Source organism: Protopterus annectens, chromosome 1.part1, assembly GCF_019279795.1.
Source record: "Protopterus annectens isolate FY-2018-M chromosome 1.part1, PAN1.0, whole genome shotgun sequence".
In the NCBI taxonomy this organism is placed as follows: Eukaryota; Metazoa; Chordata; order Ceratodontiformes; family Protopteridae; genus Protopterus; species Protopterus annectens.
This window is the reverse complement of record NC_056726.1, coordinates 1,270,130,678-1,270,156,752: the sequence shown is the minus strand read 5'-3', so window position 1 is coordinate 1,270,156,752 and position 26,075 is coordinate 1,270,130,678. Positions and strand designations below refer to the sequence as shown.

The 26,075-nt window shown below is 44.2% G+C and overlaps 1 protein-coding gene across 1 annotated transcript in view; it reads left to right on the top strand.

Moving 5' to 3' along the window:
* The window catches only part of LOC122816147 (isochorismatase domain-containing protein 2-like), a 103,250-nt gene that overhangs the window by 804 nt on the left and 76,371 nt on the right, over window positions 1-26,075 (top strand). Inside the window, exon 2 of the mRNA XM_044088906.1 lies at window positions 1,309-1,379. Coding sequence (XP_043944841.1) covers window positions 1,309-1,379 — 71 coding nt within the window. The remainder of the gene's footprint in view (window positions 1-1,308; window positions 1,380-26,075) is intronic.

The following is a 26,075-nucleotide window of genomic DNA, read 5'->3' as shown; positions in this document are numbered from 1 at the left end:
TCTTTCATTTCGTGCTACACCAGGACTGTCTTCATCCCACTGGACTGAAGGTCTGGCTTCATACCTCCCCCCCCGAAGTGTTCGTGCCTCTGCATACATGTCCAGTGAAGGCTACCTTCATTTACATTCACCTTCTTAGGATGGAGGCAAAGTGCTACAGTTATTAAAATATTTGCCTTTCCTCATGGTGGGTTATCTTCTAGTCAGCCATTCATTCCCTCCCTTGTGCCTGGCTTCCCCAGCACCCAGACAACTACTCGAGCTCTGGATGTCTGGATCATTGGGTTGTAGTTGGAGCTTTATTCCTCCATATCATAGAACCATTTTTTTTTGCAATATATTTGAAAGATGAAGTGAAATGCAAAGTTTGGGCAAATTACTTTGATGGTGACTTGGCAAGCTTATTGGGGGGGGGGGGGGGGCTGTAGAGAATGTGGACTTTGATCAGTTGGAAATAACCATGTGGTGATATGTCACTTACAATGGTTAAAGAAAGGTAACTCACCAAATGTGAATATCAATTGCTTGTGCAGTTATGTAATCGTACATGTTTAAAACTGAAGACACACAATGCTGTGCATCACACATCAGCACCTGGTAACCGTAAAAGCAGTGTAGTACACGTAGTGCTGTGATTACACTTTGATATCTGGAAAAAGGCAAATCATTTAAGCACTTCTCGAGTGAGAGATCTGATCTTAACAAATGTTAAGCTCCCCTTGCATCATTTGTTAAAATCAGATGATATGCTAGACAGTTAAATCTACAAGTAATGACCAGCAAATGACAGTAGAAGAATAAAGAGATTTGTTCCCTTCTGTCTGTGCTGGTAATGTGTCCATGACCTTTTTTTTTAATCACAACAGAATCTCTTACACTGTCTTTCTGACAGCACTTGGTGTAAGTACTTTACACCTTTGAATGCCAGCAAAATACTTAGCTCTCTTATTTTTCCTGTATCTAGTAGCAGATAAAGCTCCATGCACTAAAAAGAATTATCGAGTCTGCAATAGTGAAACAAATGTTAACTTCAGTCCAGTGATATGAATGCTGAGATTCGCCTCTTGAGCTTCTCTCTCAAGATGAGTTTCTTGGCATCCATGTCTTGAACACATAATAAGCGAGTTATGATCAGCGACCCACTAATAATCCAATATGTAGTGCAGTCACTACCTGATTAATGCCTTAGTAAAATACGGCTTTAACTTGTACTATGAACCTTGGACCTGTTTAAACAGAATGAAGCATTTTGCATTTTTTTCAGTTCCTACAGCTCTTGTTTTTGTGTCACTTTCTTTTTTCTTTTAGAGCACTACCTTGGATTTGCTAGAGAAAGGTTTGGATGTGCATGTTGTGGCAGATGCCTGCTCTTCGAGAAGGTAATTATGTTTGTATGTGAGTTTAGAGTTGCAGTGGTGTCAGCATCTCAACTGATTAAAGTTAAAATTTGTCACCTTGTCGAGGTTGATACCACGGGTTTCAGTAACACTGTAACATCATTGTTCATTTTCTAGTGTAATTTTCTGCTTTTTGCAGACATTTTTGCAGTGTCTTGGAAGGATTTTTAATTGTGTATATTTTTATCTGTATTGCAACTTAACAGTCATGTTGTGTCTAGAGTCTATGTGGGAAACTTCTTATTTTCTATACACATGGAATAATGAATACTCCTGCTCTAACGGTACTATGCCCCTACTTTAAAGCTGGACTGTTGTTTTTGCAACCGTAATAGGTTTATAGGAGGGTTACTCTGCTAGCAGCCCTAGAGCCCTTTCAAGCCTAGTCATGTTAATCTCGAGTTGCCTCAATTGCCCTTGGGTAGGTGAAGATAATTCACAGAGTAGTGGCAATCTCTGGGAGATATATCTGTCCCTCCAGCATGTCCTGTTAATGTCACAGGCTAGGTTAAGATCCCTAGAGTGACTCTTGTACCATTTGACATGCGGATGTACAGCATATTCATCAGGGCAGGGTCAGAGACTGCCCTGTAGGCATAAATTGCCTCTCAGCAGCCTGTATGATATAGAGTACAGTGAGAGAGCTTTCAGTCTGTCCATGTTAGTCATGGTTTGGAGGTCCTGTATTTTCTCGGTGAGAAGCCTCTGTTGTCTTTCCAGCTGCTGTAGGTGTCTGGTGAGGTACCTGCAGAAGGGAACATTGTACTCTATTAATGGTCTGATGAGGGTCGAGTACAGTGGAGTTCTAACATCTTTAGACCTGGATGCAATGCCCTTACTTATGAGATGCCCAATATAAAAGGCTTTCCTTACCACTGTGGAAACTTGGTAGTCGAAGTTCAGGTTGTTAACTACCTGTGTTCCCAGATCTCGCACCACTGGTTTGAACTTAAGGGGGTTGCTGTCAGTATTGTAATTATCAGGGAATTCTGATTTGCCAAAAGGGATAATAATGCACATGTTCATCGTGTTACACTGCTGCAGTCATCACACTTGGGTTATCCTGCCATCAGGCGATCCCGCAGTCGGCCAGAGTTCCAAAGTCTTGGTCCGGCGTCGGTTGCTGTCTCTTCTTCCCTGATGTCAGTGCGCCAGGGGTATACAAGATGCATCCGACGCCATTTTCTTCAGTCTTTCTTGCCGCACGGTGCCCGAAGCAGAAGCAGTTCGCAAGCACCGGTCGGCCGACTCCTGAGATTTTCGAAGTCGAATTTCAGATCCGAAGTCTTCAATAAAGTTAAGTACCCCGTTGGGGAAACTTTTTTCTTGCCTCAGACCGATGTTAGAAAAAGTTAATAATTGTATTTCTTGTGGAAAGCAAATACCTCATAAGGACTTCCACTCTTACTGTATTCCATGCCTAGGCCCTGATCACGACGTCACTAGTTGTCGGTTTTGTGCTAGATTTAACAAACGTACTATAAAAAGACGTTTTGATTTTGCTTTGCACTACTTTGGCCGAAGGTTAAATTATACTATGCTGCCGGATCAACTGACGACCACAATACCGAAAAAACGCAAGGACAAGGATAAAGACAGACATCCGAGGTCCAAAACTGACAACAAAACCTCTTTTAGGCCAGTCACCGGTTCTCATTGAGGCGCTTTCTCAGCCCCTGACACCCGCTACCTCAGAGCCACAGGCCACCTCCGACTCACACGTGGAGACAACTAGGCCTCTGGAAACTCAAGGTATTGGGCCTACGGAAACTAATCCCTCAGATGGGTCCGGAGCCGCTGAGCAGGCTTCTGAGGGTGTTTTCAGACCTTCACAACTTACCATTAAAACAGCCAAGACAAAAGTACCACTAAAGACAAAGAAAGTACAGCATTCTCCTGGACAAACCTCCATGCCTAAGAAACAGATGCTTAAAATGGCCGAAGACCTCATTACTCTACTCAGGGGTTCCCATCCCCCTCCTGAGAAAAGGCCTAGGCAGGATACAGACTATGATTCCTCTGATCAGGTTTCAATTTCCTCTGATTCCTCTTCAGACCAGGGGTACTCTCTACCCCCCTATGAGGATTCTGATGCTGAAGAATCTATCCCTTCAGCCTCTCCTCCTGAGGATTATTCTTTTGGGGAAACTTTACATACCAATAGGGAGCATTTCCATTGGGAAAGTCAGGATTACTCAGAATCTAAGAAAAGGCTCAGATTTCCTTTTATTGCCTCAGCACAGGCCCCTGGCTATTCTGTCTGTGCTAGATATTGTGGATGATGTGTTCTCTGAATACAGCTTATCTCCCGATTCCTTGCCCCCTGCACCAGCCAAGCCAGATAGATATTATAGAGTCCCTGACTCTCACAAGTTTCTTTATAAAAACCCTTCTGCTGATCCAGAAACTATTTCCCAGGGTCCAAAAGGGGTTAAGGCTTCCATTGCAAAAAATCCAGTACCCTCTGACAGAGATTCCAGAGCTTTGGATAGATGGGGGAAGAAAGTATACACTTCTGCAACTTTAGCAGTAAGAGCTTTAAATTGTCAGTTTCACATGCTTAAGTACCAACAATATTTAATGGCTCAGTTAAAACAGAAAATGCTTGCAAGCTCAGAAGCGCCTGATTGTAAAGAAATGCAGGATTTATTGCATGCAGTTGAACAGGTGGGAAAACATACTCTGCAATGTGGTTTTGATTCTCTAGAGGCCTCTTGTAGAGCCGCAGTTACAGGTTCAGTGATTCGAAGGCATGCTTGGTTAAAAGAACAGAGTTTACGTGATCATGTTAAGGCAAAATTATTGGATGCTCCTTTACAGCATGATACCTTGTTTGGTGTTAAGGCAGAAGAGGTGTTAAAGAAAATGGAGGATAAAGCTAAATCTATGCAAACAGTCAAGGATTTCTTACAGGTACAGCCACATCGATTTAGCAGAAATTGGCCTACTAAAAATTGGTCCTTTCCAGTGTCAGACAGGCCACAGAGAGGCAGATACAGACACCCAAGAGGCAGATCTCAACCCCAAGGCTCAAACAGACAACGACAGTGGGACACCTCAACCCCAAAAGGAGGTGAGGACACGTCTCAACCTTACAGGAAACAGTCACAATGATTTTCCCCTTCGTACGCCAAGCACTTCCCTTTGGAAGCCCCCTTGGGGGGAAACTAGCACTTTTTTCTCAAAACTGGCAAACGATCACCCAAGACAAATGGGTTCTGAATATTGTGTCTCAAGGTTACAGGTTCCACTTTCATACTTTACCAAGGCTAAAAAGAATGCCAGACCTGCCACAAAATCAATGGGCAGAGGCACAAAAACAAATTTCAGCCCTCATGGACATGAGAGCTATTCAAAAAGTACCACAGCAGAAACAAGGACAAGGATTTTACTCAAGACTCTTCCTGGTCCCCTGAAAGGACAAGGCCTGGAGGCCCATACTAGACCTTTCAATTCTAAATACTTACCTGGATATTCCGAAATTCAAAATGTTGACATTACAGCAGCTTCTACCCATGCTGAGCAAGAACGCTTGGCTTGTTACTCTGGACCTCAAAGAGGCATACATGCATGTCCCTATCAGACAAAATTGCAGAAGATACCTCAGATTCAAAGCTGGTACAATGCACTACCAATTCCCTGCACTGCCCTTTGGCTTATCTACTGCGCCCAGGGTCTTCACAAAGTGCCTGGCACCAGTAATTGCTTTTTGCAGGCAAAAAGGAATTCAAATATATCCATACCTGGACGACTGCCTCATTCAAGCAGAGACAAAGGACATTCTTCTACAGCATCTGGCATTTGTAAAAAGGTTGCTAACTTCTCTAGGGTACACAGTAAATGAAAAGAAGTCAAAACTAGTGCCCTCACAACAGATTATATTCCTGGGTGCCAGCTTAAATACAACGACCCTGATGGCTTACCTCACTCCAGACATACAAGTTCAGCTAACTCAATATTTTCAATTACTGGCAAAAAAGTCCCATCTCCTTGCAAGAAAAATTCTGCAGGCCCTGGGATTCATTGCATCCTGCATACTACTAATACCATATGCCAGACTGCATATGAGGAAAATACAATGGTACCTAAAAAGTGTTTGGACTCAACACTCACAGTTTAGAAGCAGTAATACCAATGATTCCCTGCCTACAACAGGAGTTTCGATGGTGGGCACAGGCATGTCACCTAAACAAGGGTCAACCTTTCACCCTACCAGGCAGACTCTAACAACAGATGCTTCGGATTGCGCCTGGGGAGCACACATGGCAGGAAAATGCATTCAGGGCAAGTGGACCACAGACCAGATGCATCTTCACATCAATCAAAAAGAGATGTTGGCTGTTCAAAATGCCCTAACAGCTTTCAAGGACCTTCTGCATCCAGGACAATTATTATTAAAGACCGACAACACCACAGTTATGTGGTACATAAACAAGCAAGGGGGCAGTCATTCTTACCCCCTATGCAGGCAAGCCATGACCTTGTGGAACACAGCTCTAACGTACCAAGTTCACCTGCAAGCACAATTCCTGCCAGGAAAGAAAAATACTCTGGCAGACGATCTAAGCAGAAATATCATGGACCCTCACGAATGGAAATTGAATCCACAAATCTTCAGCATGGTAATGCAAAAATGGGGATGCCCAGAAATAGATCTTTTTGCCTCCCCACGGAATTGCCAACTACAAACATTCTGCACAAGGACTTATCACAAACAAGCATGGAAAGTGGATGCTGTTTTGTTCAGCTGGAAAAACCTAAAAGTTTATGCCTTCCCGCCTCTGCCTCTCCTTTCAAAGGTACTCCTAAAAGCCAGACAAGAGAAACCACAGATGATCCTGATTGCTCCAGACTGGCCACGCCAGCACTGGTACCCTATCTTAAGGAACCTAGCTCAAGGCCCACCATGGATTTTGCCTCAAATTCCACACCTTCTGACTCAACAAAACAATCAGATCCTGCACGGTCAGCTCAAAACCCTAAACCTGGCTGCATGGCAGATTCATTAGTCAAACAGGCAACACCTCTCTAAAGCGGTTATGGATGTCATTTTGGAGGCCAGAAGGCCTAGCACCAGGAAAGCTTACTCAGAAAAATGGAAGAGATTCTGCGCCTGGAACCAGGCTCAAAGCCTTGACCCTCTTGTTCCAAACATTCCTCAGATTTTACAATACTTAACTGAGATGCTGGACAGAGGCCTATCCTTGTCATCAATTAAGATCCACGCCTCTGCCATTTCAGCACATTACAACACGGATCCTCCTTTATTCTCTCATCCCTTGCTAAAGCAGTACCTCAGAGGGACTAAAAACTTAAGACTGCCCCGGAGAGCACCAACACCAGCTTGGGACCTCAATTTCGTTTTGGAAAAACTGACCCTGCCACCTTTTGAGCCAGACAATACAGCCGATCTAAAATTTTTATAATGGAAAACAGCTCTGCTCCTGGCAGTAACTTCAGCGCGAAGAGTCTCAGAGCTACAGGCATTAATGGCAGTGGAACCTTTTATAATTTTTCATCAGGACAGGGTTTCTTTAAGGACAAACCCTACCTTTATGCCAAAGGTGGTATCTAGTGTGGCTCTTAACCAAACCATCCATTTGCCAACTTTTTATCCAAACCCCCAGAATAAAGGGGAGAAACTTCTGCATTCTTTGTACATGCACAGGCAGCTACGCTTCTACTTGGATAAAACAAAATCTATCAGGAAAACTGAGCAACTGTTTGTAGCATATGCTGCAGGATCACTGGGCAAGGCTATGTCAAAGCAGACTATATCCAAATGGATAGGGCACTGTATTCATTACTGCTGCACACAGCATGGAAAATCAGTCCCAAATAGCATTAGGCCACATTTCACCAGGGCTACAGCCGCGGCCTTTCTCAGAGGAGTACCTACCAAGGAAATTTTGGAGGCTGCAACTTGGGAGTTCAGTGCACACCTTTACCAAGCATTACCACCTGCCTCTTTACTCTAAATACAGAGCAGGATTTGCCACTGCAGTTTTGCAGGGCCTCATAGCCAATCCTAACTCATTATAGACCAGCCACCCAACCTTAGCTTTGGGATTCTACCCAAGTGTGATGACTGCAGCAGTGTAACACGATGAACATAGTACAGTTTTGTACCTACCATAAATGTAGATGTTCGAGTGTTCACACTGCTGCAGTCCAGGTTACCCTCCCTCCATCCCCTCTGAACTAGCTGGCCTTATCTATACCTTTCTATCCTATACAACCATTGTGGTGTATTTGCTTGTAACTGAAGGTATTGTTTTTATTTTATATGTATACTTGTTATTAGCAATATGTATTGCCTACATACTTGGGGGCACCTGACATCTGGGGCAAGAAAAACTGAAGAAAATGGCGTCGGATGCATCTTGTATACCCCTGGCACACTGACATCAGGGAAGAAGTGACAGCAACCGACGCCGGACCAAGACTTTGGAACTCTGGCCGACTGCGGGACTGCCTGACTGCAGGATAACCCAAGTGTGATGACTGCAGCAGTGTGAACACTCGAACATCTGCATTTATGGTAGGTACAAAACTGTACTTTTTTGTTTAGTTTTAGACAGTGGCTTTGGCACCAATCATTTGTCTGTCAGCCCCTGCTGTAATATGTTAACATTGTTGGGGGACTCTGTGATTGCACCCAATTTGCAATCATCAGCGAACTTGGTAAGTCAAAGGCTGTCTACTTTAGCCTGGACTTCCAAGAAATAGATTCCAAACAGTAAAGGGCCCAGCACACATCCTTGTGTTATGCAACTGGTGACGGGTCCACTGGTAAAGGTAGAGTCACCAACTTTGACAGTATGTGTTCCGTTGGTGAGCCAGTTGGCTACCATTCTAGTGATATAAGGGTTAATCCCCAGTTAGGAGAGTTTCTCAATGATACCTGAGTAGGGGATTGTGTCAAAAGCCTTGGCTAAGTCAAGACAGGCAGTATACACTGTCTTGCCTTCATCTAGGGCTTTGGTGACTTCTCAAAGAAGTTGCCTAGTTTTAATGAGCATAATCTACCCTTAACGAAGCCAAACTGGTTGGGTCTAGAGTTTGAAGGTCACCTATGTCATTGTTGATAAGGTCCATGATGATTCTTTCCATGGCCTTGCAGATGAGGCTGGTTAGCCTTATGTTATGGATGTGTACTTCCCAGGGTTGGTGGGTGACGCTCTTTGTGCAAGGGGATTACTGTTGCTGTTCTCCACTCTACTGGAACAAAGCCAGTTCTCAGGCTATGGTTAAAAAGAATGCTAAGTGGGTCTGCTAGGTCCTGTTTTAGATTGCTTAAAAAGTAACCTTGGATGTTGTCTGGCCCCACTGAGGTCATGTTGTTGGAGGAATATGACAGAAGTCCTCCTTGTTGAGCTGAGTGCTGGGATTTCTTTTCTGTGGTACTCACTTTACTTACTTTAACTCCCATGCTGTCATGGTGCACATTGTAATTTCATATGTCAAGACTATGAGAGCACACATTGCCCTTGTGCACTTCCAGCCCCCTCCTTTTTTTTTTTTTTTTTTTTTTTTTTTTTAACTCCTGTTTGCAGTTCGAATCTTGATCCTGATTTTATCATAGGAAAGCTCCTGTATTCAGTATCTGAAAAAGTACAAGCAATTGAAGTGTTTGTCTTGTCATCAGGTAGTGAGCTAAGATCCGCAGTGTCATCCCCTGAAGTGTCTGAGGGAAAGAATGTGATGTAAAGTACTGTAATAAGTGCCAGTATCTCAGACTGGCCATATGAAGATGCAGAAGAAAGAAATGCTGGGCCTGCCTTACATCTCACAAGATAACAAGAGTGGCCAGTTGGTGCTGGCAAGAAGGTCTCTCATATGCTCCTGGGTGAGTGACAACTCTGTGAGCAGATGAAAGATGAGAGCAGACACTGGTCCCATCATTCTGTAGGTCTGTCCGTAAGATGATCTTGCTGATCCCACATGTCACAGGCCTTCCTTCACCTTGTGAGAGGTCAAGTTTTATATTTGTCTTTCTCTGTGACAAATACTTAGGTGCCCCAAAGTGGACCTCCCTTCTTAAATGCATTTTGTAGTGTATCCCATGCTATGGGCACAAGCCGTATTGTGGATTAATGGTCAAAGCTTTCACTCAACAAGCCTATATCTGTGGAGCGCAGCACCTCTTTAATTCTTCTGGAAGGTTCTTTATGCTTACATTCAGGAAAAAGTACCATTTTTCCCAATTCGTCTCTGTTGAGTGTAAGGTCCCAGTTGTCCAGGTTGAGGAAGGCACAACAATCCTCCCAAGCCTGGGCTTGCAGGTCATGTCCTCAACATCAGGTAGTTTGACATGTGATGGAATATGTCCTCACAGATGCAGTCATTCTCGCTTGTGGAACACTGTTGCTCATGCCAAACCATGCATAAGAGTGTGCATTTGATGCAACACCTTTGGCTTTAGCTTCCCGCTAGGGCTAGTGAGCCCCATCATCCAACCTCTGGTGCTCATGTGTTGCACACACAACCCTGTCCACCACTGGCTGAACACTGGCCTGCCCATCTCAGAGCAAGGATTATGAAAACGGACTTGGAAGACCAAGATAGTCTTATAGAAAAGGCTAAGAACAAAGGATTTTCTTCTCTCCCTTAAATGCCCAGGATGACTCCCGTCCTGGAACAAAATAAAGCCTTCCATGGACTAGATTGTGACCCTTTTTACCACTCCCTCCCCATAAAACATCTTAATCTGTTCACAGACACAGCTGGCTCCAGAACTTTAGGGACAGGTCTAATCTCTTAACAGCTTCTGTAGCCCCTATGAAAAGTACCTTCTTTAGAACAAGAATAGTGGCTGTAATTTTTCAGTGATAATTCTGAAGGGGACAAGAGAGATCACCGTTTGATAAAGCTACAGATGGTGAGTGTTGGGGGGTGGGGGCTCTTGTCCCTACTACCATAGTGACTCTACATGGTGGTGTTAAACATAATAGACACCTTCTTGGAATATCACCATCTGTAGCCTACACAAGAATTTTCTTCTGTTCTTGTTTAGTGGACACCACTTTAAGTGCAATCATTTGCTGTTTGGTCTTTCCTCTGCTGTGCAAGGGAAGCACTGCCATGTGCTCTTTCCCGAATAAGTGGCTTTTATTGGTCTAGTGAACGACGCACTCGTATAGTCTTTGACTTTGACAATCCAATGACTGCAAGCCTTTGGGGATTTTGATAACGTGGGAAATGCCCTATCGCGAATCCAGCTTAGATAATTGTATTGTTTGGATGGACATGAGCACTTTTTATTGTTGGTTACTTTTCCCTGCATAGAAGACCTGAAGGTAATTACCTTGGCTGCTTGGGCAAGAATGCAGAGGGGGACCCAGACCTTGGACCATCCTGCACTTCTAGTTTATTAACAGCTAAAACTCCTCCTAATGCCTTTCACACACCTGAGGATGTAGATGCCGCAGTGGACAGTGAAATATCACTGTCTGCATAGTCATCTCATATTCATGAATAATAATAATCTGATGTAGTTTCCTGTCTCTGAACTTGGAATAAAACAGAAATATGCTAGAACTTGAGGCCCTCTTGCAACTTGAACACATTCATATTTGTGTAGTTACTGACAAATTGTTTCAGTGCAATGACAGCACTCGCTCTGTGCCAGGGTTTAGTCCATATCATGCCATCAGGCCCTTGGCTATCTGCAGAGGAGTATTTGTGTTTGTCTGAAAAAACATCACCCCATGTCACATTACCCACAACACTAACATGGAGCTTCTGGAGATCCAAATTACCCTTAACAAAATCAAGTATTGCTTCATTGCTAGCCACAGAACCCTGTCAATGTCCTCTAAAGGTCATGGAAATTACCTTAATACTATTGAAGGGCTGAATATGGAACCAAGTATGTTCATGCTTGGCGCACACAACCTCTAAAAGTGGATACGCTGTGCATTTCCTAGACTTTTCTAATAATAATGCTCTGGAGGAAGTTGTAAAACTACCCACTGGAGGCTGTCATATCCTTGACCTGGTCCTTTCTGACCTAGCTCCTACCTGTACCCCTCCCATGCATCTTCTGAACCCTGGTTAAATTTGGCAACCTATCAGTTGCCTTCTCTTGTCAGGCTTAATGGTACCACTTTGCAACCAAATTAAACTATCTTTATGGACTTCCCCATGGCAAACTTATTTCAGCTTGTAGACCTGTGCAAAATTCCCAACAATTTCCTGCAAATGGACCCAGCTGTAAGGGCTGCCACATTCACCTCCATCTTTTACTAGCATCTAAATGTTTGCATAGAAAAGTCTGTACTCCATCTGCAGTAAATGTAGTATTGATTTTGAGAATAAAGCTCTCTGGTTTAATTCTCTTATTAAACCGAATAACAAAAGAAGGTGATATAATGAACTGTTGTATAAAATCTCCATCTCCCTGAATCAAGACCGCACTGAAACATGCTAGCAAGGAACTTAAGTGCAGTATTAGAAAATGTAAAGCAAAGTACAAGCTTATATGTACCAATGGAAACTACAAATCATTATTCATTTATATCAGGAAATTAAGGAGTAATGTTCAGCAATGCACTGAGCTCTTCGATAATAACATCATACATGTATAATCCAAAGGATGTAGCCAGTATACAAGCAGACAAATTTAGTGCTAACATTATCCCACCTATCAACATTTTTGTGCCCACTTTCCCTGAAAATTTAGTTTTACCTGTAATCGTATTAGAACAAGTCTTTGAATCCCCGTCAAATGTTAAAAATGATACTTCAATGGGACCAGGTTACATACCAGGCTAAATTCTTATCAGTGCCTAGTATTTTCTACTTAAACTGTTCAGTCTGTGCCTTTCCCCAGAGTTTGTCCCTGATGCCTGGAGAATAGCCAACTATAGCTCTTCTATACAAGGGTGGTGTCTCTACAGCCCAGATAATTATAGGCATATCAGCTTCAACAGCCGTATAGGTTCATAGGTTGGTACTAGGCTATCAGTCCTAGGGCCTATACAAACCTAGCCATAACAATTCCCTGGCTATTTCTTCCCACACTATTTACTTCCCTGGAACCCTGTCTAGCAGGGTGAATGAAGTGATCCTGGGGTGAATTTCCTTTCTCCCATCCAATCAAGGTTCCTTTTGAAGAGGGCCAAAGAGGTGCTCAGCTTGACATGTATGGGCAGTCTGTTCCAGAGTCTGGGGAGTCTCTGGGTCAAGAACCTACCCCTCCAGCATGTTTTGTTTATTGTGATGACAAGGTTTAGATGCCTGGAGCGTGTGGCTCTGAGGGATTGGGATTTCTTTAAGTGTAGCATGTCCAACAGCTCCGAGTTTGACATGGCCTTTTATGTTGAGCAGAGATTGCCTCTGAGTAGACGATATGTGACAGAGTATAGCTAGAGTTTTTTAAGGTGGTCAGAGTAGGGCATCTGCTTTAGGCCTGTGATTCTTTTAGTGAGGTATTTCTGCGGCCTTTCCAGTTGTTGCAGAGGTCTCTTGAGAGGTACATACCAAACGGGGCGTTGTATTCTATAACGGGTCTAATGAGGGATGAGTACAGTGGGACAATGACCTCCTTTTTTCTGGATGAAAAGCCCTTAGTGATGAGGTGTGCCACATAGAAGGATCTCCTGACTGTTGTGGCGATGTGGTTATCTAAGGTGAGACCACTGTCGACCTGTGTCCTTCAGTCTCTTATCACACTTTCGGTGTTTAATATACTGCCACCTATGTGGTAATTCACGGGTACATTTTTTTCCCAAAGGGGATAACTGTACATTTCATGGCATTGAACTTGAGCCCATGGCTCTGGCACCAAGCATCTGTTTCTGTAAGGCCCTTTTGTAGCGTATCCTCATCATTTGGGGATTCAATAATGGCTCCCAGTTTGCAGTCATCTGCAAACTTTGTTAGCCACAGTCCCTTAGTGTTGGCCTGTACTTCAGAGAAGTAGATGCCAAACAAGAACGGTCCCAGGACTGAACCCTAAGGTACTCCCCCTTGTCACTTGTCTAAAGCTGGATTTGGAGTCTGCTACTTTTACAGTGTGGATTCTGTCAGTAAGCCAGTTGGCAACCCAGCGAGTGACGTAGGGATTAATGCCCAGCTTAGTAAGTCCATCTATGATTCCAGAGTGGGGGATGGTGTCAAAGGCCTTGGCGATGTCCAGATAGGTTGTGTGGCCCGCCTTACTCTCGTCCACAGCTTTGGAGACTGATTCGAAGAAGTCAGTCAGGTTCAGGAGACAAGATCGGCCCTTCACGAACCCAAACTGGGTGGGGTCCAGTGTTTGTAGGTTGCCAATGTCTTTGTTTACAAGATCCATGATAATACATTCCATGGTCTGCAGATCAGGCTCGTCAGACTGATGGGGCGGTAGTTCCGGGATCCAAAGTGGATCCCCCCTTGTGGAGTGGGATAACTGTAGCTGTGCGTCACTCAGTGGGCAAAAAGCCTGAGGTGAGGCGATGAATAAACATATGTAAAGCCATGGAATGTTTCATACCTGAATTCCTTTATGCTTAACTTGTGCAGACCCCACTCAGTTTGGTTTTGTGCAGGGGAGGTCCTGCCTGTTAGACCTTTTAAACTTTTTTACAAAGTTAGAGGCTGTTGACAATTTTCAGTGTATACATGCTACTTATCTGCCTGGCCAGAGTTTCTGAAACTATCGCCCATGATGATGTTTTTGAAAAGTTTGACAAATATAATGTAAATCCCTGCTTTGCCCACTGGATTGCAGTCTGATTATCCATCAAATCCGAGTAGTAAAAGTTGCTGTTACACTCTCTGAATGTAAAATTTTAAATAGCGGAACATCACAGGATCAGTGCTGGACTGTCTTCTCTTTGGCATTTTTTTGCAGTCTTGCAAGCCAATATCTCTGAAGTGTGATTGAAAGCAGGGTACTCATCTTTTTATCTACTCATTCCAAACTGCTCCAAAAAGGGCTGGAATATGCAAATACCTGCTGCAATGAAAGCGGTCTTGAGCTAAATGTAAAAAGTGCAGTGTACAGTATACAGCAGAAAAACTGTTCCCACTGGGTCCACTTCTGAAACTCGAAATACTGAAATGCTGCATTCCAGTATTTTGAGACCAGAATGTCAAAACTCCACATAAATGAAAATCCACAATACCGAAACATCCAAATGTTGTGAAATACGGATTACAGCTAAGAATCCAACCCTCCCCCAACATAAACCAAAAACACTAAGAAACACAACACATAACACAACCATACCTTTTTTGCAGGGGGGGAAGCCCCCCTACCCCATGTATAAAATAAAATGAGTATAGTAGCATTCAGCAGAAAGACTGTTCCCACTGGGTCCACTTCTGAATCTTGAAATACTGAAATTCCGAATTCCAGTATTTGAGTATATATGCCAACTCTGAGGTCGCACAAACACGAACCCCCCCCCCCACAAACCTACTTTTACATGCCCTACACTCCCATTGCACATTGTCATACTTGCACTAACTAATACACACACACACTACACATGTGTAAAATCACTACTTTCAACACACACACACACACACAGTCTGACCTACCTAGCCCAACCAACTCCTAAAACTCCCCAGAAAATAAAAATTAATAAATTCCTACCCAAAACCCTTAAAAAGTAAACACTTACCTGAGTTTCTGCAAGTAGGCACACATCAACTGCCACATACAAATCCCAGACCAAACTGCACCTTAAAGAGACAGTAAACCATAAAGTACGCACCACACCACACCACAACTACCTCAGATTCGGGAAACTCATATTCATTAAATTGCAGTTTCGAATAACTACACTTCTGACATTTTGGTCTCAAAATACTTGTGGACAACTCTCTAGCTCATTCTGTCATCATGTTTCCACCATAGTCAGGAAATCCTTCTGTCTGACCTAGTTTATTTCCAAGGGAATGTCCTCAAGATTCAGAGAGGTCATTTTGCCAACATACTCTTCTCTTATCAGACCTGTCATTGAATACATTGCCTCCTTTGATATGTACAACTCAAAGAATATCACTCAACTGGAAAGGGTGCGAAGATATTTAACAAAAATAAAGGATGTCCTTCAAGGATGCATCTGCAGTCATAACAAATGGGTTGTCCTGTCATCAGGCAGCCCTTCGGTCGGCCGGATTCCAAAGTCTGGGTCCGGCTTCGGCTGATGTCGCACTTCACCCGACGTCATCTCTGCTGGTCTTCGGGTATAAAGGCATCAGCCGACGCCATTTTCCTCTGTCTTTCTTGCCGCGTGGCGCCCGAAGCAGAAGCTGTTCGCAAGTGCTGGTCGGTCAGATCCAGAGATTACTACTACCGAATACTACTTCGAAGACTTCTAAAAAGCTAAGTACCCCGTTGGGGACTCTTTCTTGCCTCAGCCGATGTCAGAAAAAGTAAATAACTGTTTAACTTGTGGGAAACAAATACCTCATAAAGATTTCCACTCTTACTGCCTACCTTGTTTAGGCCCAGACCACGACGTAGCAGCCTGTTTAGCCTGTGCTTCCTTCAACCGACGAACGCTTAGGCGTCGGTCGGAGTTTGCTGAACAGTTTTTCGGCTCAGATTTTGCATACATTATGCCGTCGGATCCTCCGACTACCCAAATTGTTAAAAAACGCAAAGAAAAAGGCCGACACTCGCAGTCCGCGGTTTCGGCCGAAACCACGGTTAAGCAAGCCGCGAGTGTCTCGGTTTCGGCCGAAACCGAGAAAACGGGTCAATCTTCAACCGAATCCATGACTACTACTGAGGCTCCTGCTACCTTAGTTGAATCGGCCTCTGAAGTTTTGCCTACTACTGTGGTTCATAGTGAATTATCAGACACCATCCCTTTGGATGTCTCTACCCCAGCACGTGGTGCTGCTAGACCTCCTGCAGCCATGTCTATAAAGGCCTTTGCCAGGGCTAAAGCAGCCAAAACTGTTAAATCAGTGCCTGTTAAGACCCCCTCACATAGGCCCACTTCTAGTTCACAAATGCTTACTCTGGCAGAGGATTTAATCTCCTTAATTAGGGGATCCCAATCTCACCCAGACAGGGCCTCTCAGCCTCCAGAAAAGAGACCTAGAGCAGAGCCCCCCGAGCCAGTGTCCTCTGATGATTCTTCGGATGACTCGGACATTACAGATCAGCCAGAGGCTCCTTTTTCTACTTATGAAGATTCCGATGCTGAAGAATCTATTCCATCTGCCTCTCCACCAGAGGAATTTTCCTTCGGGGAAACCTTACATGCCATGAGAGAACAATTCCAATGGCAGGGACAAGATTTCTCATATTCAAGAAAAAGGCTTAGGACCTTTCTGCACTTACCACAACATAGGCCCTTAGCTATACCTCCAGTTCTGCCTGTTGTGGATGATGCATTTAATGATGTTTGCACTGCTCCTGATACTTTACCTCCAGCCCCTGCCAAACCAGATAGATTTTACAGGGTGCCAGACACTCATCACCACCTATACAAGGCCCCACTTGCAGATCCTGAGACTATATCCCAGGGGCCTAAGGCAGTAGCTCGACCTCAGCAAAAACCCTCTCCTTCTGAAAGGGAATCCAGGTCCTTAGAGAGATGGGGGAAAAAAGTTTACACCTCTGCTACTCTCTCAGCTAGAGCTTTAAACTGTCAGTTTCACATGATCCAATACCAAGAGTTTATGCTTGATCAGTTAACTAAGAAGCTGTCCTCTTATAATTCCTTAGATAAGAAATATGTTTTAGAAATGGTGAATAACATTCAGCAGGTTAGTAACCATTCTTTAAAATGTGGCTATGATGCACTGGAGGCTTCATTTAGATCAGCCATGACCGGCACAGTGATAAGAAGGCATGCATGGTTGAAGGAACAGGTTTTGCCGGATCATGTTAAAGCAAAGCTGTTAGATGCTCCTATGGATAAGGCCAGTCTATTTGGTACACCTGCTCAGCAAGTAATGAAGAAAATGGAAGAGAAGGCAAAATCTGTACAAACAGTTAAGGATTTCTTACAGGTTCAGCCCCCAAGGTTTAGCAGGAACTGGCCTGCCAAAAATTGGTCCTTTCCAGACTCCTCAAAATCTCAAAGAGGCAGGAATAGACGCTCTAGAGGCAGAAATCAATCCAGAGGAGGTGCCTATAGAGGACGCCAGTGGCAAGGCAATAACCAGAGAGGCACAGACACAACCACTGCCACTGCAACAGGACAATCACAGTGACTTGACTCTGACACCGCCTACCAGGGAGCAAATAGCAGCACCTTTAGGCGGAAAGTTAGCCTTATTTTTGAAAAATTGGCACTATATCACAAAAGACAAGTGGATTTTGCAAACCATAGACCAAGGCTACAGGTTCCACTTCCACACCTTACCAGTAAAAAGAGGAATGCCAAACCTACCTCCAAATCAAAAAACAGAAGCTCTAAAGCAGATAGCTCAATTAACAAAGATGAGAGCTGTGGAAAGAGTACCAATAACACAACAGGGCAAAGGATTCTACTCCAGACTCTTCCTAGTACCAAGAAAAGAGAAAAGTTGGAGACCTATTCTCGACCTGTCCGTCTTACACATACATCATTGTACCAAAATTCAAAATGCTGACCCTACAGCAACTTCTTCCCATGCTGGGCAAGGAGTGTTGGCTGGTAACTCTAGATCTCAAGGAGGCATACCTGCACGTCCCCATACGACCAAATTGCAGAAGATACCTCAGATTTCTTGCAGGATCAGAGCATTATCAATTCTCAGCATTGCCCTTTGGCTTATCTACTGCGCCCAGAGTATTCACAAAATGCCTGGCATCAGTAATCGCTCATTGCAGGCTACAGGGAATCCAAATTTATCTATACCTGGACGACTGCCTGTTACAAGCGGACAACAAAAGCAAGCTGACAACAGATTTACAAAGAGTCATTTGCTTACTACAAGCCCTGGGATACACAGTCAATTTAAAAAAGTCAAGACTGATACCATCCCAGACAAGAACATTCTTGGGTGCGGAATTGGACACAGTAATACAAATGGCATTCCTAAATGCAGAAAAACAAGCACAACTCCCTCTTTACTTCTTGGCATTAACAAAGCAGCACAAACTAACAGCAAGAAAGGTACTGCAGGCCTTGGGCTTCATGGCATCATGCATAATCCTGGTCCCCCATGCCAGACTGCATATGAGAAAACTACAGTGGTACCTAAAGAATTTATGGTCTCAACACAGGCACAGCTTAGAAACTGAAATCCCACTAATCCCATGCCTGAAACAAGAGTTCCTATGTTGGGCTCAAGCATGCCAGTCAAACCCAGGCTTGCCCTTCCACAACTTTCAAGCAAACCAAACCATCACAACGGACGCCTCAGACCTAGGCTGGGGGGCGCACATGTTGGACAAGTGCATACAAGGATTGTGGACTCCAGACCAGCTGCACCTGCACATAAACCAAAAAGAAATGCTGGCAGTAAAACTAGCAATCCAGAAATTCAACCATTCCTCAAAGAAGGCCATTTAATGATAAGGACAGACAACACCACAGTCATGTGGTACATCAACAAACAGGGAGGCACTCATTCATACCCCTATGCAGAATGACTCTGGACCTTTGGAATATGGCTCTGAGCTACAACATCCAGTTACAGGCAATATTTGTGCGGAAAAGAAAACACCCTAGCAGACATGTTAAGCAGAACCACCTCGGATGCTCACGAATGGATGCTACACCGGACATCTTCAAGGCCATCACAAAGAAATGGGGAATGCCACAAATAGACCTATTCGCATCCCCACTCAATCACCAGCTCAAAAAATTCTGCACAAGGACATGCCACCCACTAGCATGGAAGGTGGACTCTCTATCCTTCAGTTGGAAAGGCCTGACAGCATATGCATTTCCACCTCTTCCTTTGATGCACAAGGTACTACTGAAAATCAAAGAGGAACGTCCAAGGATAATTCTGATAGCTCCGAATTGGCCAAGACAACACTGGTATCCTTTGCTGAGGAGCATGTCTCAGGGGAGAATGTGGCCAATACCCCTGATGCCTTTGATGTTAACTCAGAACAACTACAACATCATGCACCCAAACCTAAAAACCTTGCAACTGACTGCCTGGAACATCACAACAGCTGCTAACCCAGACTTATCCCAAAGGGTTAAAGACATTATCCTTGAAGCCCGCAGACCTTCAACAAGAAGGACCTATGCAGGAAAATGGAAAAGGTTTGTCACTTGGAGTACTGAAAGAGGAAAAGATGTCTCGAACATAGATATTGCTAACATCCTGGAGTACTTGGCAGAGCTTCTACATACGGGCCTGTCCTATTCCTCCATCAAGATACATGCATCAGCTATTTCTGCAGAATACAGCTTCGATCCACCTGTCTTTTCGCATCCTCTACTCAGGCAATTCCTCAGAGGGATCAAGAATGTAAAACCTCCTAGGAAACCACCATTACCAGTATGGGACTTGAACTTTGTGCTAGAAAAATTGACACTCCCTCCATTTGAACCAGCAGCAACAGCAGATCTTCAACACCTATCATGGAAAACGGCTTTCCTACTGGCAATTACTTCAGCAAGGATGGTTCGGAACTACAGGCCTTAATGGCAGTACAACCCTTCCTAATCTTCCATCAAGATAGTGTCCATGAGAACTAATCCTACATTTATGCCTAAGGTGGTATCCAGAGTGTCTTTAAACCAGGCAATCCACCTACCTACCTTCTTTCCCAATCCACAGAACAGGGGGGAAAGGCTGCTGCATACCTTGGATGTACATAGACAGTTACGCTACTACCTGGACAGAACCAAAAGTAACAGAAAAACTGACCAGCTTTTAGTAGCCTATGCAACAGGAAGGGAAGGAAAAGCAATTTCCAAACAGACAATCTCCAAATGGATAGGAAATTGCAAAAGATTCTGTTACTCCTACCATGGAAAACCAGTTCCACAGAACATAAGACCTCATTCTACAAGGGCTACAGCCACTACCACAGCTTTCTTACGAGGAGTGGCAACCAAGGACATTATTGAGGCGGCTACTTGGACCTCCGTGCATACATTTGCCAAGCATTATAATTTACCTCTATACTCTAGATCCCGAGCAGGGTTTGCCACTGCTGTATTGCAAGGGATCCTAACTACACCATAATTCTTCTTCCTCCTCCCTAGTTTGGCTATGGTATTCTACCCATTTGTTATGACTGCAGATGCATCCTTGAAGGACATAGTACAGTTTTGTACCTACCATAAATGTAGATGTCCGAACAGGATAGCATCTGCAGTCAGGATTACCCACCCTCCTTCCCCTCTGTGGTACTCCTAGGGTATTTACCCTCCTAATAGCTAGCTGGGAGTCTCTTATGGTGTATTTGTTTGTATATATGTACATACATGCTTATTTTTTTGTGTTTGCCTTCTACTATTTTGGAAACATTGGCATTTATCCAAAATTTAGCTTTCCTAGAGGGCAACTGGCATCTGGGGCAAGAAACACTGAGGAAAATGGCGTTGGCTGATGCCTTTATACCCGAAGACCAGCAGAGATGACGTCGGGTGAAGTGCGACATCAGCCGAAGCCAGACCCAGACTTTGGAATCCGGCCGACCGAAGGGCTGCCTGACGACAGGACAACCAATTTGTTATGACTGCAGATGCTATCCTGTTCGGACATCTACATTTATGGTAGGTACAAAACTGTACTTTTTAAATCCTTCAACTACCCTGGCAAATTAGCGTAACTCTCCGTATATTCAGTAGCCTACCAGCTGCTCCAAGCAAGACCTGTGTTTCCCATTAATACTTGAAATATCCAGTCTTACATGACTTTCTTTTTCTTTGCAAAAACCATTGGGTTTTCAAATGGTTGTACTGGGACTTAAATTTTTACCAACAAATAAACAAGGCACTCTAGATGGATAGGTTCCTAATTCAACATATTGCAAACCTATGGAATAAGTTACCACTTCAGGCCAAACAAAGTACTACTTCGACTGCCTTTAAGACTAGTCTTGATGATTAGATGGGTTGACATGAATTTTACACCAGTATCTTGTATAGCCCCGCTTGCTTTGAGAGGTAGGCACTATTAAGTATTTGTAAGTGGAGGCACGTTGTGTATTGCTAGGCCTCCTGTAGTCCCTGTGATCACTTAGATAGATCATAGGAACAGTGCTAACAGAGAGCCTCTGACGGAGGTATTACCATTAGAATTCTATGAGATGTGAAAGTGCTGGTAGAGACTTCCTGAACTCCTTTTCCAGTCCCCACCATGGGGGACGCTAATTTGGGAATCCTGTCCGGTCAGGGTCTATCAGGAGTGGTGTCCTGGGTAAATGGACTTAACCTGTGATTTTTTTTTTTTAATCATTTTCCCTGTTCTGTTTGGCTCAGAAGAGCAGAGGAAATTTGAAATGGATATATTACTTGTCTAGTGGGAGGGGAAGTTCCTGTAGACATTTTCTCTGATGCTGTATCTAATCATACAATTCAGGAAGGGAAGAGAAAAACATTTCTAGGTTGCCCCTTGTGGCTAAGAAGGTTGTGGTTTCTGGCTCAGAGGTCCTTGGAAGTACAGAAACTATCCACCATACAAACAATGCATTTCACGACTTTTGAGAACAATCCGTTCCAACTCAAGGCATGGTTTAGAGCAACCTGACTTTTGCACAGGAGTCTTGCAGATTACTGAAGCCAAGAGAAAGTATTCCTCTTATTAGATTTCTTCTTCATCTGGGTAGAGAGGCATTGTGTGCTTCCTTAATCTGTTAGCCTGCGGGTTGTATTGCTTGTTTGTTTTGTCCACCTCTTATAAATTTGGTCTTTATTTCATAGTCATTGTGCATTTTTTTCCACTGTGGCTTTCTGAATGGCAGGTCTATGGCTCCTTAAGGGGGTTGTGTGTCTCCATTCTTCCTTGAAGAAACATTCTCCTTTTTGGACTTGAATTTCATGATTGATAAGCTCACCTGTCCCCTGTTGTAGCTTGCTGCTTTGGCGACAGGAATTGGTGTAAATAAGGATGCCTTTTTTCTGTGTCCATCATGTCTGCTAACAAGATCTCATAGGTTCATAGGTTTATACTAGGCTATCTGCCCTAAGGCATTTATAAGCCTAGCCCAAATTATTGTGGCTTACGCCACCCCTTATATGAAAAAATACTGTGCCCATTAGTTTGTTGTGCCTCTGTCCAGCAGTGACACAGAGTTGATTCCTGGGGTAAACCTACGATCTCCCATCCACAGGTCTAGATTTCTCTTGAACAGAGTCAGCGAGGTGCTCTGCCTCACATGGACCGGGATTTTATTCCACAGCATAGGGAGTCTCTGAGTGATAAATCTATCCCTCCAGCACGTCCTATTTATATCCGTGCTAAGGTTTAAGTCGCTTGCTCTAGTGGTTTTGGTGGATTTGGATTTTTTGAGGTGGAGCATGTCCATTAATTCGGGTTGGACATGGCCTTGTATGTCAGGCACATGTCACCTCTGAGCAGACGGTATGCGACTGAATAGAGCTGGAGTTTCTTCAATCTGGCAGCATATGACAGATTTTGGAGTCCCTTTATCCTTTTGGTGAGGAACTTTTGGGGTCTCTCCAATTGCTGCAGATGTCGGGTGAGATACATCCCGAATGGGGCATTGTACTCGATCATTGGTCTGATAAGTGAAGAGTACAGGGGAACAATGACCTCACTAGGTCTGGATGTGAATCCCTTCATGATCAGGTGGGCAATGTAGAAGGTCTTTCTAACCACTTTAGCAATGTGAGTGTCAAAAGAAAGGCCACTGTCAACCTGGGTCCCCAGGTCCCTGATAACCTCTTCTGTGCTTAGTGGATTGCCACCTATATGGTAGCTTGGGGTTACCTTGTTTTTCCCGAAGGGTATGACTATACATTTTTGGCGTTTAACTTCAGGCCATGGCTCTGGCACCAGCTATCTGTTTCCGTGAGTCCCTTCTGAAGGATATCCGTGTCCGATGCACTTTCCACTATGGCCCAGTTTGCAGTCGCCTGCAAACTTTGTCAGCCAAAGTCCTCCCATGTTGGCCTGTACTTCTGAGAAGTAGATGCCAAACAATAGGGGCCAAGGACCGAGCCCTGTGGGACACCACTTGTGACCGGCTTGGAGTCTGACACAGCGCCAGCAACTCTAACCCTGTGGGTTCTGTCCTTAAGCCAGTTTGCAACCCATCTTGTGACATATGGGTTTACATTTAAGCTGGTAAGTTTTTCTACAATACCCGAGTGGGGTATTGTGTCGAAATCCTTTGCAAGGTCAAGGTAGGCTGTATGGACTGCCTTTCCCTCATCAATGGCCTTGGTGACTGTTTCGAAGAAGTCAACCAAGTTCAAAAGGCATGATCTTCCCTTGACAAAGCCAAACTGGGTCGGGTCCAATGTCTGCAAGTCCCCTATATCTTTGTTTATGAGCTCCATTATGATCCTCTCCATAGCTTTGCAGACTAGACTTGTTAAGCTTATGGGACGGTAATTACCAGGGTCCGTAGAGGCACCGCCTTTGTGGAGTGGGACCACAGTTGCCGTACGAAACTCCTTGGGCACGTATCCTGTGGTAAGGCTGAGATTAAACAGCTGCCTTATGTGCGGGTTTAATTCCTCATTTAGCTCGTGTAGCACACAGCCGGGGACACCATCCGGTCCCATTGATGCTGTGTTTTTAGCTTTAGAGAGAGCAGCTTTCACCTGCGCATTTGAGATGTCCGGGAGGCTACACTCGGCTGGGATAGTTATCTCTCCTTTAGGGGAGAGGGGTGAAGTTTGCACTGAACCTGTCTGCCAGTATGTTGGCAATGTCTGTGGGTTCAGTGATTTTTGTATCATTTTGGACTAATTCTGAGCATATCTGGGAGTTTCCACCCAGGTTCCTAACATAGCTGAAAAAGGCCTTATGATTGTCCTTTGAATCCATGGCAATTTTTCTCTCAAAATTGGCCTTAGTTGATTTTATGAGTGCTCGTATTATTTTTTACTAATAATGATCAGGGGTGACTTCCCTTTTATGGATTTTGTTCCATCATGTAATAGCTTTCTCCTCTTATTGTAAAGTTTGTTAATGGCTGGGGTCCACCAGACTGGACGTTTGCCCTTTGTGGAAAGAGTCTTGGTTTTATTTGGGATTGCCTGATCCATGCAGTCCTGGAGGTGTTCATAAAAGGCATTTGTAAGGGCTTCCGCAGCTTGGGTTGTGGTTTCCTCTGGCTCAGGGGCCTTGAAGGATACCACACCAGTCTTGAGTAGTGTGAAGTTAGCTTTAGAGAAGTTCTTCACTATGGTCTTTTTTGCTTGGGGTGGGGGCGGGATGTGGATTTCCAGTGAGATTAGTTTATGATCAGATCTCACCAATGAGGGATATACTTCCGGTGTGGAGCATTTTGTCCCCATGTTTGTGACAATGAGATCTAGTATATTTTCTCCTCTCGTGGGAACAGTGACTAGATGTTCCATGGCATTTGAATTTATGAACTCCAGGAACCGTTGGGCTAGAAAGTTAGGGCTTGAGTAATGTTCCCAGTCTATATTCGGGTAGTTGAAGTCACCCAATATGATGGTGTTTGGAGATACATTTATACCCTCCAGTGTCTTCAGGAAGGCTGTGTGGGGTTCCTGAGTTTGAGAGGGTGGCCTGTAGCATGCTACAATTTGTAGAGCAGTTTTGCCTATGGTTAGTTGCACCTGGATGGTTTCCAAAGCTTCGTGCGTTGCCACCAACCTGGAGGTGTGAGTATCCTTTATGAATATGGATACACCCTCCTTTTGTGGTGTGGTCCGGGTTTTGGGGCCGGAACGCATGATATGAGGTAAAACCTAATAGTGCCGGGTGCTCTCAGGAGCCTTGAACCAGGTTTCAGTTACAGCACAGACATCGATGTTCTCCATACTGAGAAGGGCCTCGAGTCGTGCATTTTGAGATTTAGACTTCTGGCATTGAGCAGCATTACCCTCAGTTTCTTCCCATTTTTGTTTTCTAGGGTGGTAGGTTTAGAATTTGAGCCTTGCCTAAAAAGGCACTATGGGGGTGGCAAGAGCCTTAGCCAATATCCGGAATCCCAGGGGTGACAGGTGCAAGCCATCCCTTGCGAAGCAGCGTGGCTTGTCAAGCATGTCATCCCAGGCAGACAGACACTGGATCCCCTTTGAATGACACCAGACATTAAGCCAATTGTTAAAGCTGATCATCTTGTCTCTATATTGTGGCATCATTCTTGGTGAAGGAAGGATACTGCTCAGGGTTAGGGTCATACCTGCCTGGGCTACATAATCAGAGAGCTCCTCTATGTCTCTTTTCATGTAGTCCAGGGAGGTACGTCTCAGGTCGTTCACACCAGCATGGACAGTGACTGTGTCATATTTGTACTTGCCATGGAGTGACCCGAGTGCTTGTGTTATGTGGCGGATTCTAGCGCCCGATAGGCAGCTTACTGTGACCCTCTCCTTGTTCAGCCTGTATGCTAACTTATGTGGCCTTTGACAAGGACTAGGTGTCCCTTTGGCCTTGCCACCTGTCGTCCTAAAAGTGTTACCAGTAGAGCAATGACTAAGCCCCTTAAAGATGTCTGCAGTTCTTTGAAGCTCCCAAGTTTGTTGTCATGAAAATAACAATGGAGGCAAGAACTCACATAAAGAATACAAAATGTGGATCCAGAATTAGAGAGAGAGGAGAAAGCACTGCATCTGTGACTAGAACAATGGATAAGAAATAGGACAAATTCTAAATGTT